General features: G+C 39.6%; 2 protein-coding genes across 5 annotated transcripts in view; both read right to left on the reverse strand.

Annotated features, from left to right (window-relative positions):
* The window catches only part of LOC134342656 (neurofilament medium polypeptide-like), a 49,649-nt gene extending 48,153 nt beyond the window's left edge, over nt 1-1,496 (reverse strand). Inside the window, exon 1 of the mRNA XM_063041046.1 lies at nt 706-1,496. The gene's annotated coding sequence lies outside the window, so the exon portion shown is untranslated. The remainder of the gene's footprint in view (nt 1-705) is intronic.
* A 193-nt stretch (nt 1,497-1,689) lies between these two features.
* Nucleotides 1,690-13,010, reverse strand: part of ttc39c (tetratricopeptide repeat domain 39C) — an 81,382-nt gene continuing 70,061 nt past the window's right edge. The window contains exons 10-14 of one of the 4 annotated variants that reach the window (XM_063060534.1): nt 11,279-11,363; nt 6,236-6,333; nt 5,720-5,824; nt 5,302-5,340; nt 1,690-4,243 (exon numbers count right to left, since the gene is read on the reverse strand). In XM_063060534.1, the coding sequence (XP_062916604.1) occupies nt 4,154-4,243; nt 5,302-5,340; nt 5,720-5,824; nt 6,236-6,333; nt 11,279-11,363 (417 nt within the window). In that variant the 3' untranslated portion in view covers nt 1,690-4,153. Of the gene's footprint in view, nt 4,244-5,301; nt 5,341-5,719; nt 5,825-6,235; nt 6,334-11,239; nt 11,364-13,010 lie in introns of all 4 variants that reach the window. The other 3 variants (XM_063060553.1, XM_063060544.1, XM_063060526.1) reach the window with 3 other exon arrangements.

A 13,010-nucleotide genomic window follows, 5' to 3' on the forward strand; every position in this document is an offset into this window, starting at 1 on the left:
CAAGCTCAGCCGCACCGTGTATTACACAACAGGAAACCACAAGGCAGCCTGCACTTGCTCTGTTGTTTCATTACACTTACCCCCAACACCTAACTTCCATCGCTAAAAAAAAAGTCATAAGACTGAGCACTTGCGGTATCTGTGTTGAGCGTAAAACATAGCCGATGTTTTAAGTTAATGACGCCAAATCCCACAGCACGTGTCATTATTTTCTCAGAAGTTTGCAGATTCAGCATGTAACTAAAAGCACTGGCAAACTTCTATAGATGTACAGTGAAAAGTATCCTGAGTGGTTGCATCATGGCCTGGCATGGAAACAAAGCTCAGGAACAACAAAGTGGTGGATCATAAACACAAGAAATTCTGCAGACGCTGTAAATCCAAAGCAACACACACAAAATGCTGGAGGAACTCAGCAGTCAGGCATTATCTATGGAAATGAACAAACAATTTCAGACGGAGACCCTTCTTCAGGACTGGAAAGGAAGGGGAAAGGCACAATAAAAACGTGGGGGTGGGGAGAGGAAGGAGGATAGCTAGAAAGGTGATAGGTGAAGCCAGGTGGGTAGGAAAGGTAAAAGGCTGGAGAGGAAGGAACCTAATAGGAGAGTAGACTATAGAAGAAAGGGAAGGAGCAGCAGAAGAAGAAAGAGGTAAGAGGCCAGAGTGGGGAACAGAAGGGGAGGGGGAGAGATTCTTTTTTACCTGAAGGAGAAATCGATATTTATGCCATCAGATTGGAAGCTACCACGGAATCATCGTACAGCCCAGTCCATTACAGGCAAAGACCTCCCCACCATTGAGTACACTGGAGCACTGCCACGAGAAAGCAGCATCCGTTATCAAAGACTCACACCATCCAGGTCATGCCCTCTTCTCACTGCTACCATCTGGAAGAAAGTACAGAGCCTTAGGTGCCACACCACCAAGTTCAGGAACAGTTATTACCCTACACCCATCAGGCTTCTGAACCAGTGCGGTTAATTTCATTCACCAATTCTATGACCTACAGACTAATTTTCAAGGGTTCCTTACACTAGTGTTCTCAGTATTATTTTTATCTGCAGTTTGTCTTCATTTGCATATTAGTTGGCAGTCTTTGTTTATGTGCATTTCCTTGTAAACTCTATTTTATTTCTTTTTCTCTGTAAATGCCTGCAAAAAATGACTCTCATCATAACATATGTACTTCGATAATAAATTTACTTTGAAATTTAATGTACCCAAACACTTCTGGGTAACTTTGATTCCTTGACTCAACCAAAAACTATCGTTAGAAATTTCTGCAATAACAGATCCAAATCTCTCCACTATCCAGTGCAGCATATCAATTAATTTGCCAGAAGACTCATAGGGCAGCATCCTTTAATACAAGGAACAAGAGCAGCAGCATCATGGATACATCACATCTCCCACGTCCTCCTCAACCCAAGATATCGAACTTCATCTCCATCTGTGCTACAGTATTGTTATCTTAGTCTTACTTATCCAATGCAATAAATTCATTGGTACTTACCACCTAAATATCCCAGAGAAAGGGCTAACTAGAAATGCCCCCCTTGCCAACAACCTTATGGAGAAGAATATTTTAATATAGGCAAGTTCTACATTGGTTCTACAATTGGAAAACAATTTTAAAAAGGTTGGATAGAAGTTATGGCTGCAACCTACATAACATACCTACTGTGTGCATTTGTTTATATACAAAATCCAGCACCTTGCCTTTAAAGCACATAAGGGAACTTTAAAATATTTGACTACAATGATATTTTCAAACCAGCTTGAAAAAACTCCAATAACTGATATCCAATTCTTCAAAAATTATGATGGTTCAGTGTCTATCATGCTAGGTGCTGATTTCCTACACTGCCTCAATCACAAAAGCACCAGTTTCTGTGATCCCTTTAATTCAACCAGTTTCCCCTGGGATCAATAAAGTATGACTATGACTATGACATTGGGAAATGTATTATGTTAGTATGTAATATCCAGAAATATGACTTCAAAGTCTATTGGAATAACATTCAATGGTCTAGAAAATCAGCCACTGCAAGTTCAGAACCTGTCTCACATCAGATTCATGAAGTTTTACTGTACATTATGATAACTACTTACAATTTCTGATACAATAACACTAGGTATTAGCCACGTCTGGTCACTTTGTTTAATGCAGATGAGTAACGGCAGTCTACATACAGTCAAAACGACAGGGAGAGATTTTGTCATCCATATTTCCAATCATGTACACAATGAACAATTCAGCTCAAAGTACCTGATAGTAACTTGCTGTGATGATCAAGCAGAAAACACTTGTTTCATGTTCCCAGTAAATTAATTTGCAAGTATTAGTCCATTCTGTAATTGTAATTTTTCAATACAAGTTTTCCTCCATTAATGCAAGCATGAGCATATCCATCAATTCTTGGGTGAATTACAAAACTCAATTCATTACAATTTTTAACTTTTGTTTCCCTTTCCCAGAGTGGCATGTGTGCCACATCGAAATGTTAACACTCTCATGTAAGAACTTGAAAAGAGTCACACTTCATTACTTTACCCAAGTAAACAGGTGTCAAAGATGTCAGATATTTCATTCTATCTAAAACAAAAACAATCCAGCCCCCATACAGAATTGCACAACATCGTGTACATAAGGGGACTGAGCTTCCAGGATCACCAGCTTCGTAAAACAGGAAAACAGATTTAAAATCAAGACACATTTCTGTGCAACAGTCTAAATATTCAAAAAAATTAAACTATACAACCAGCAACAATTAAGTTTCTTCATGGAGTTACAATTGAACAGAAACACCCCAGGGTCTGTCCCACACCAACTGACCACTTGGGCAAGATACAGAAATACCAGCACCTATAGAATGATATCGCAGTAAGGAATTAACAGTTTCAGAAAAAAAGAGTAGCTTGATGCACTAAACATTCACAGTTGCTGGACAATCCACACATGGTGTTCCAATATATACATAAACCCAAATATGTATCACTAAGGGATGATGTATGCAGGTTTTTCTGCAGTTAAACCATGTCTATTATCTCAATAATTCATAAAAAAATATATTTGAAACCAATCAATGGTGGTGTTTCCAAGTCGTATCTACATCCAAGTGATATGTTACATGTTCTTATTCAATGGTTCACATCTCTCAAGTAATGGCGCATAAATAACTTAGCAACTGCATAAACTAATACAGAATAAAAATCTCATTTTTTCCCTGTAGGATGTTTGTAACAATAGATAAAAACCCAATATCATAATACAACAAAACAAATGACAAAGTAATTAATTCGACACTGAGATGCTGCAAGGCAGTTTTGTTTGTTCATTACCCTGTTTTCCAGAGTTATCCTTTAAAAATGTATGAATTTCACAATTTACATCTGATCCACAACTGAGGTATCAGGACACTTAAAAGAATGCTAACACAGAAGATCAAATAACATTTTGGTGTAGTGGTTTCAGAGGCATTTCAAAAAGACTGCATCTTTCACTCATAATTAACAAATGACCCTGAGCAGAAATGAACTCAAGTCCTTTGCTGCTGGTGTTCTCTGGGTCCAATACAAAAGGGATTAAAAAGTGCTACCAATATTTTTTTTTACACATTTTAAAATAACAATGGCATAAAATCTCTGCAAAATATAAATAAAATTAGTGCAACAAAAAGTATGGCTATTGTTTTTAACGATATGGCTGTCTATTTTGCCTGAAAAAGGCAAAAGCCATGAATCCTCCTTCAGTCCTGACCTACTACACAACCAAGGCCATTAGAATATGCACCAGTGACATGAAAGACTCTGTGCTTCATTAATCTGTACAGATAATTGAGTTAGGTCTAAACTGAACTGCACCGTTACCAAAGTGGTGGTTAAGATAAGCAAGGTCACTTGATAATCCTTGGAATCCTCTAAGCCACCACCTTTTTAACTATCTATAACAAAGCAACAGATCTGCTTCACCCCACATTTGCCAGTGACACCGTTCTTAATACGTTTAAAGACATTCTACATGCTTGGGTCTTATACAGCTTTCCTTGGATCTTCCCAACCACTTTGCTGAATATTAACAGCATAAAGTGCAGAAATTGATTGAAGTTCAATCATATGTGCACTGAAGAGGATTCCAGTTTGGCAAACATCACTGTGGAACAGCTTCTTTCAATGATGCTAAAGCAGTATGGATACGCACATGAAGCCGGTTTTCAAAGTCATATCCAGCAAACTCCTCCTGCGGATCAAAATAGGAATTAACTGAAAGATAATTTTTCTATGTCAAATCACAAAAATTGTTGTGTGTTCAATTGCAACAGATGCTAATATGTCTACATTCCATACCAAATACTGCCAGGCCATCAACAACATATCCATGTGGTACAAAGCAAAGGAGGAAGATTACAGTGGCATCTAGATGAACTGGAATTGCTGGTCAAGGAATGGCAGCTGGAAATTATCTCTGACACGTTGGACATGATGCATTTGGGGAAGTTAAACCAGGGCAGCAGTTGGACAGGAAACGACTGGGCCTGGGTAGTGCTGTGGAACAGAGGTCCACAGCTTTCAGGTACAGCACTCCTTGAAAATAACAACACAGGTAGACAGAGTGGTAAAATGGTGAAGGGGACACATTTCTTCAGATGGGGCACCGAGTACAAGAGTTGGAACATCATGTTAGTGAGACCAGGCCTGGAAAATTGGGTGCAGTTCTGCTCATCATAATAGAAAGAAGGATGAGAGGTTGCAGGGGAGATTCACGAGTATGTTGCTGGGACTCGAGGCCTTGAGCTATGAGAGAATGGATAGGCTGGGACGGTTTTCTCTGGAGCCAGGGAGGCTGATGGGTGAGTCTAAAACTAGAGCTCTATTCAGCACTCTTGTTATTGTTTTACCTTGTAGTACCTTACTGCACTATTGTATTTAATTGATTTGTACGGATGAGAAGTTTTCCAATTGTACCTCAGTACATCTGACAATAATTAAAGAATTTACCAATTCAAAAGGGAACCAGAAGGGTAAGTGTTTTCCCCACACAGGGGGTGGTGGGTATGTATGCCAGATGAGGTGGAAGAGATGGGTAGAAAATTGCAACATACAAAAAAACATTTGGACAAATTCATGGATAGAAAAGGATGAGAGAGGTGTGGCCCAAATGCTGGCAATTGGGACTAGCTCAGGAATGTGCCTAGCTCAGCATAGACAAGATGCATCAAAGGACTTCTTTGCATGCTGTATAAGATAACCCAAAACCCATTAACCACCGACTTTTTGTACATCAATCTTCCAACCTACCTTGGCTTGGTAAAGCAAAGCTTTGCCTTTATCCAGCATCTGCCATAAAAAGAGACATATTAATAACAATCTTTACCCGCGGAAAGTCAGTACTGTAAGGATGCATCTGAATTACAATTCTAAAACTTAAGACATACTTTAACAATAAAAAAGCTGATTTGTGAAGCGGGTCAACAGGGACAGGAAGCCAGTCAGCCTCTGCCAATCTGCAAGTTCATGGCTAACTACTGTTGCTCCTTTTCTGGGAGACAGTTTCCCCAGTTTTAAAAAATGCCCTGTTCCCATTACTTCTCAAGTGCTCCAATTCTTTAAATCAAAAAAAGGCAAAAACCAGATAAGTGATTACATTTACCTGGTTTAGACTTAGTGGTTTAATGGTTTAGACTTTAAAGCAGAGGTACAAATACACCCTCCTTACCTCTGGATTCTCCAACAATAAACATCCTAGCTCATAACAAGCATAGGGCTGTATGTAGGCATTGTTCTGACGACTCAGCTCATCCTTTACGGCTAACTGGAAAAACTGAAGGCAAGAAAAGATAATACAGACTGTGTCACAGTACATTCATGGCAGCTTATGCCTGTAAGGAGAGGGGAATGGAATACCTTCTGATGCTGAGATGCCCAGTACTTCAACAGTAAGTTACTAATGTAGACTTGTAAAGATCCTTGTTTGCAATATAATTTTCCACCCCAAGCAAATCAACAGTGGAAGAATGAATGCAAACACACATTAGTTAAATAATAAAGCAGTAACTGAGCTAATTATTATACATGACTGACAATAAGTACTAGCATATTTTAGTAAACAATACATATTTTGTCATGCATTTCATATTGTAGTTAAGTACTTTTAGAATACAGGACAAACAATTCAGCATAATCAGAAGGCAATAGTTCTTTGAGGAACACAAGTAGAATTGTTAATACACACCTGCAGAGCACCATCTGTATTTCCTAGACATTTGTGTATTGCACCAAGGAGTAAGTGTTTTAACCCAACTGTTGATGGCTCATATATTTCCTGGCAAGCTGGATAGATAGGTGACACATTAGATATTCTATTACAGAAGAGGATTCACTGTAAATGTCAGACTTACAAATGCCAATATTAAAGAACAACAATGGAGAGGCAGGGAGAGAGGGAAGATATTCTTTCTCCCCCATGTTAGAAATATCTTGTACTAGAGGGTATAGCTTTAAGGTGGGGGAGGGGAAGTTCAAAGGCGATGAGCAGGCCAAGTTTGTTTTTTTTAAACAAAGACTGGTGAGTGCCTGGAATATGCTGCCAGGGGTGGTGGTTATTATTATTACTTTTATTTGCACAGCAATTATTTGTCAGTCTTTATGTGTAGTTTATTGTAAATTCTATTTTATCTCTTTTTTCCCTGTAAATGCCTACAAACCAAAAAATAATCTTGAGCTTAAATATTCCCCTGATAGCTCTAAAGCAATGGAATTTAGACAGCATGTGATCTCATCAGTAGCAGGTCACATTTTAGTATGTATTGAAACTGTTCACATGGACAAGGGTGATATTGTATTCATGCTTTTGACTTTAAACTCATAATGCACCTTGCTTGTGGAAATTTCAAAGGACTGAAAAACCCTTCTTGCTCTATTTATGCCTCAGGACCAATATCGTAGAAAGCATTACCAGGAAGGGTTTAAACTAGATTGGGTGGGGGGGGGGGTAACCCAAGAGTGAGGCAGATAGGAGTTGATACAGAATTGAATGGAAAGCCAAGCACCGGGTCAGAAAATGGAGGGCTTCAATGGTAGGTACACACCATGACCTGTAAGTGTAAGGAAGGAGAGGCAGAAGCAAAGTAATAGATACAATGGGATGGAAGGATTGAGGTGTGTTTGCAGTCACAGAGCCATAGAGCATCACCTCCCATTTATCTGTATGGAAATGCATTTGCAACTACTTGGTCCACTTCACTAATTGATCAAGATATGCTTGTAATCATCTTCACCATCAACAACACCTCCTAGTTTCAAGTCATCCACAAACTTGTCTATTTGCATCCAAATCAACAAGGATCCCAACTCAACTCCCTAGGGCATACCACTAGTCACTGCTCTCCATTCCAAGAAACAACTTCAACCACTACCCCTCTGCTTCCCACTTATGAGCTAATTTTGAATCCACCCAAGTAGTTCTCCCTGGATACCATGGGACACAATATTCCACACCGGCCTAAAATATAGGATCCGGTCAAAATCCTTGCTGGAGTCCAAATGAAAATATCTACAGACCTGGCCTTACCTACCTTTTTACGTACTTCTTCAAAAAACACTGACATTTTTGATGAGCATAATTCCCCACACAAAGCCATGCTGACCCTTATTCAGAATTTATCTATCCAAATGCTGGTAGATTCTGTCCCTCAGAACTCTCTCCAGTGACATTCCCACTACTGATGTCAGGCTGACTGGCCCATAGTTCCTTAACTTGTCCTCGCTACCTTTTTAAATAATGGAACAACATTAGCCTTCCATTTATCAGGAACTTCACCAGTGGAAAACAAAGAAGCAAATATCTCAAAACTGGCTTCTGCAATTTCCACTCTAGCTTCAAACAAAGTCCAAGGACACATTCAGTCAGACCCTAGGAATTTCTCCACCTTAATGCACTGTAGGCTGCAAATACCTCTTCCATGATTGTCTTCCAAAAACATCTCCATATATTTTCCTCATCTCTTAAGCAACTGTGATTTTCTCCTCAGTAAACACTGAGAAATATTAAAATGTGTTGATCCCTGCAGCTCCAGACATGGATGGCCCTGTTCAGCTCTGAGGACCTATTTTCTCCCTAACCACCCTTTTACTCTTAACCTCACTCACTCTCTGTCTTTCCCTCCTGATTTCCCTCTTAAGAGCATTCATATTTTAATGCAAGGTGTATTAAGGGCAAGGACAATGAACAAAGCAAGGAATAGTACATTGAACAATGATATTCTGACCATTGCAGAAACTGGGTTGACAGTTACAGGACTGGCTGTCTGATTTTCCAGGGTTTCGATATTTTAGAAGAGATGGAGAGAAAGGTAAAAGATGGGGAGCAATTGCACTAATCAGGAGAAATATCACAGTTGTACTCATGGAGGGCTTATTCACTGAGTTAATATGGGCAGAACTCAAAATATAGAACATCCAATCACTCTGATGGGATACTACAATGCCCTCTCCGCCCCCAGTAGCAACTGGAACACTGAGGAACAAATATGCAGGCATATTAGGAAAGATGTATAGTGGATGACTTCAACTTCCCCAATATAGACTGGGACCTTAGTGCAAGAGGGTTAGGCCTGGTAGAATTTGTAGGTGCATCCAAGAGTTTCCTAAAACAGTATGTAGACAGTCCAAAGAGAGGACAGCCCATTCTGCACCTGGTGTTTGGCAATGAACATGGCCAGATGACTTGCTTTTCAATGGGGGAACATTTAGCAAATAGTGATCACAACTCTAAGTTTTGAGATTGCTATGAATAAGGATAAGGGTGAATGTTGCAGGAAAATATTAAATAAAGCAAATTATAAGAGCATTATGTAGGTGCTAGGAAAAGTTAATTGGGAACAGCTGTTTTTGGGAAGTCCACAATTAACACATAGAGGGTGTTTAAAGGCCAACAGTACATAGTACAGAACAGGTACAGTGTGTTCCATTAAGAACAAAGATAGTAAGGTCAGGGAACCTTAGGTGACAAAGAAGGTTGTGAATTTAGTCAAGAAGTAATGGGAAGGATATGCAAGGTTTAGGAAGCTAAAATAGACAATGGCCCTTGAGGAATATAAAGGAGCCAAAAAGGAACTTAAGAAAGGAATCACGAAAACCAGGATGGCCTTGAAAAGTAGGATTAAGGCAAATCATTTCCATACTTTTTGGGATTACCCTAAATTAAGTTTATATTGGAAAGGTATTCACAGAACATTAGTTAAGGTATTTAAGACTCAGATACCTCTGAACTTTGAGACTCTCTACTTGGGGCATGTATTGTTTTTGGAACAGAAGAAAGATATAAAGCTGCTGCAGGCCCTTTTAGTGGCAAGTAAGAAATCAATCACCAGAAAGTGGTTAAATCCAACATCACCTACATTAGAAGATTGGCATGAAATCATTTTGGAAATATTTAAAATGGAAAAGATGACCTACTCTCTGAGAATTCAAAAGGAAAAATTTTATCAAATTTGGAATAAATGGATTGAATTTATAACCCCAGAGCGAGCAGATTTTAGAAGACTCTCCGAATGGTTTATACTGCTTGTCTCACCAACATAGTAATAGTGTTAACGTAAGCACCTTTGGCTCGAATGTTTACTGTTCTTTTTTTTTGGAAAATGTCGAATTAACACAAGTAAAGAAAAGACCTGGGGAAATTTTGGACCAGAAAGAAATGGACCAGAAGAGATACATGGAAATTAGTATTCAATCACTTATTAATATTTTTATAACAACTATTATCATTATTTAGTTTAATAGAGTGAAATTACAAATGCACATAAACATCTATTTGAGTGCCTAATTATTTTCTATATTATCTCAATGTGCACGTGAATGTACAAATTAATATAGATTTACTCACATAAAAAATGCAAAAGGTTATATATGTAAAAAAAAAATTTGTATATTACTTGTGAATACCTTATCCAAATAAAAGTAAAAGAAAAGTAGGATTAAAGAAAGTTCTAAAACACACTAGGTATACACATAACTGGGGAGAAGGTACCACTGAAGAATAAAGGAGGGAGCATATTCTTGGAGGAGGAGAACATGGGAAAAGTCATAAATGAGTATTGCTTTGGTATCTACCAAGGACAAGAATGTGAAGGAATGGGAGATCAGTAACATGCTTATTTGCTCGGCCATTTAGAGATTAGGAAAGAGGTGATGCTGGGTCTCTTGAAGAACAGTAAAATGGATAAATCCCCAGGGGTTGAATAGATAATACCTCAGGTTATTGCAGAGTGAAGAGATGAGATTATAGAGGTTTTGACCGAGATCTCTGTGACCTCTCTAGCCACAGGCAAGCTGCTGGATGATGGGAGAGTAATTAATGGTTCACTATTCAAGAAGGGAAATGGGGATAATCCTGGAAATTATAGACCAGTGAATCTCACATTAGTGGTAAGGAAACTATTGGAGAGGATGCTTTGGGATAGGATTTATGAGCAACTGGAAAAACCAAGCCTAATTAGGGACAATCAGCATGGTTCTACCACTGAGTGTGCAACAAAAAACCTTAAGGAAACACCAAGTACCAGAGGAATGTGACATTGATACAATTGGTTGGACTGGACTTTATTGTGAGAAGTTTTGGGCCCCTTACCCAAGAAAGGACGTGCTGGCATTGGAAAGGGTCCAGAGGAGGTTCACGAGAATGATCCGGGAAATGAAATGAGGAGTGTTTGATGGCTCTGAGAATGTACTTTCTAGAGTTTAGAAGAATGAAGGGGGAATATTATTGAAACCTGTTGAATATTGAAAGATCTAGATGGAGTGTATGAAGGATGCTTCCTTTAGTGGGGGAGTCTAGGACCAGAAGGTACAGCCTCAAAAAAGAAGGTCAACCCTTTAAAACAGAGCTGAAGAGTAATTTCTTTAGCTAGAGAATGGCAAATCTGTGGAATCCATTGCCACTGATGGTTGTGGAGGCCAAACCACTGAGTATATTCAAAGCAGAGTTTAATAGTTTCTTGATTAGTAAGGGTGTTGAAGTTAATGGGGAGAAGGCAAGAGAGTGGGGTTAAGATGGATAATACATCAGCTATGATGGAATGGAGGAGTAGAAATGGCCCAATTCTGCTCCTATGCCTTATGGTCTAATGGTCAAAAAGATGGACAAGATGGGCAAGATGAAGACAGATCAGAAATTGGACAATTTCATAGAACTGAGGGCTATGCATGACAAAGCCATGTTGGTGCAGTTGGCTACCTTGATTCATTCGTTGAAGATTGGAAGGGGAACAGTTACCAAGAGCTTTCCACAAATAAAGCACTTCTATGACAGCAAGCACACACAAATCTTTCGTGGGCTTCTCTTTCTGAAACCTTTCAGCCTATACAAAATAACAAGAAAAAAACATATTCAAAGAAAGAAATAATTTTCTTTGTGGTTATAAATGACAATAGATTATACCAGTAAAAACAAAAAAATATTCAAAATACTGAGGATAAAATTATATACCGGATGAAGTCATCAACCTTGCGATAAAAATTGTCTGTCTCTCTCTCTCTCTCTCCACAGATACTACCTGACCTGCTGAGTACTTCCAGAATTTCCAATATTGCTTGTTTTTAAGGCTCAGTTTATCACCACAAAAAAATACTTCACCTTATCTGGATTTGTTTAGTGATTCTAAAACTAATTTAGTCAGCTACATCACAGTTAATTAGTTAATACTGACCAGAGAGGAATTCACGGTAAGGTGTAATTGCGGGAAAGTCTGCAAGAACATCAGAGGGCTCAAGATACACCAGAGCAGGTCTAGATGTGAATCAATGGTGACCCAAGTGTAGCGCACGAACTTAGTGTCCAGTGAGACGAAGATGAATTCCAGCCAGGAAGCACCCTACAGAGCTGAAGATCTCTCTGCTCTTGAGTTGCCTCAGCACCAAACAACAGACCTAGTGAGTTCCTCTTTGGCTACCCCAATCCATTAGTCAAGGAAAGACAGGATCAAATGGCCTAGATCATTAGACAACGTCGCCTGGATGTAGTCCAATGACGATCTAGACAGCATCCTGGAATTTGCCTTAGCAGGTCCAGTACACAGAAAGATCGACTCACTCACAGCCATAGCGTACAATCCAGCTAAGGAACAATTTGGCTCAATGGAGCAGAGAAGCCAGCCCGAGTTACCACGGCAACCAAAGAGGAGGGAAACGGAGATTCGTCGCTCGAGAGGCAAATTAAAGGCACTCAACAAGAGGTTTAAAGCCAGCTCACCGGCCGAAAAAGAAGGTATCAAGGACTTAACTAGTATGCTGCGGGAAAAGCTGTACAAACTCCGGAGGGCGGAACATCTGCGACAGCAAAGAAGGAAGAAAGAGTAAAGGCAAGCGCAGTTTGTGAGAGATCCATTCAGCTTCACCGGGACTCTTCTTAGCCAACAAAAATCTGGTATACTATCCAGCTTGAAGCCAGAGGTAGAGGAGTTCCTGAGGGAGGCACACAGCGACCCATGGAGGGGTCAGGGACTAGGAACCAATCGGGCTGTGCGTAGACCGGAAAAACCATCAATTGAGCTGAATGTGAAGGAGCCTACATGGCAGGAAATCCAGGACATCATCCGGAAAGCTAAAGCATCAGCTGCCCCAGGCCCAAGCGGCATACTTCATAAGGTGTATAAGAAATGCCCAAAACTTCTTCGGAGGCTGTGGAAGGTCATGAGAAAGATCTGGGCCAAAGGTACTATTCCATCAAGTTGGAAATTGGCAGAGGGATACTTTATTCCAAAGGAAGAGGTTTCTTCCACAATTGCCCAGTTTAGGACAATTTCTCTCCTGGATGTGAAATGTAAGGTTTTCTTTTCTGTGCTCGCAAGAAGGCTGACTTCTTACATGACGCAGAACCGCTATATCAACACATCCATCCAGAAAGGCGGTATTCCAGGCTTTTCGGGGTGTCTGGAACACACCTCAATGATTAGCCATTTGATCCGTAAGGCCAAGAAGAAGAAAGGCAACCTAACAGTTGTCTGGTT

This window comes from Mobula hypostoma, chromosome 1, assembly GCF_963921235.1.
Source record: "Mobula hypostoma chromosome 1, sMobHyp1.1, whole genome shotgun sequence".
Classification (NCBI taxonomy): domain Eukaryota; kingdom Metazoa; phylum Chordata; class Chondrichthyes; order Myliobatiformes; family Myliobatidae; genus Mobula; species Mobula hypostoma.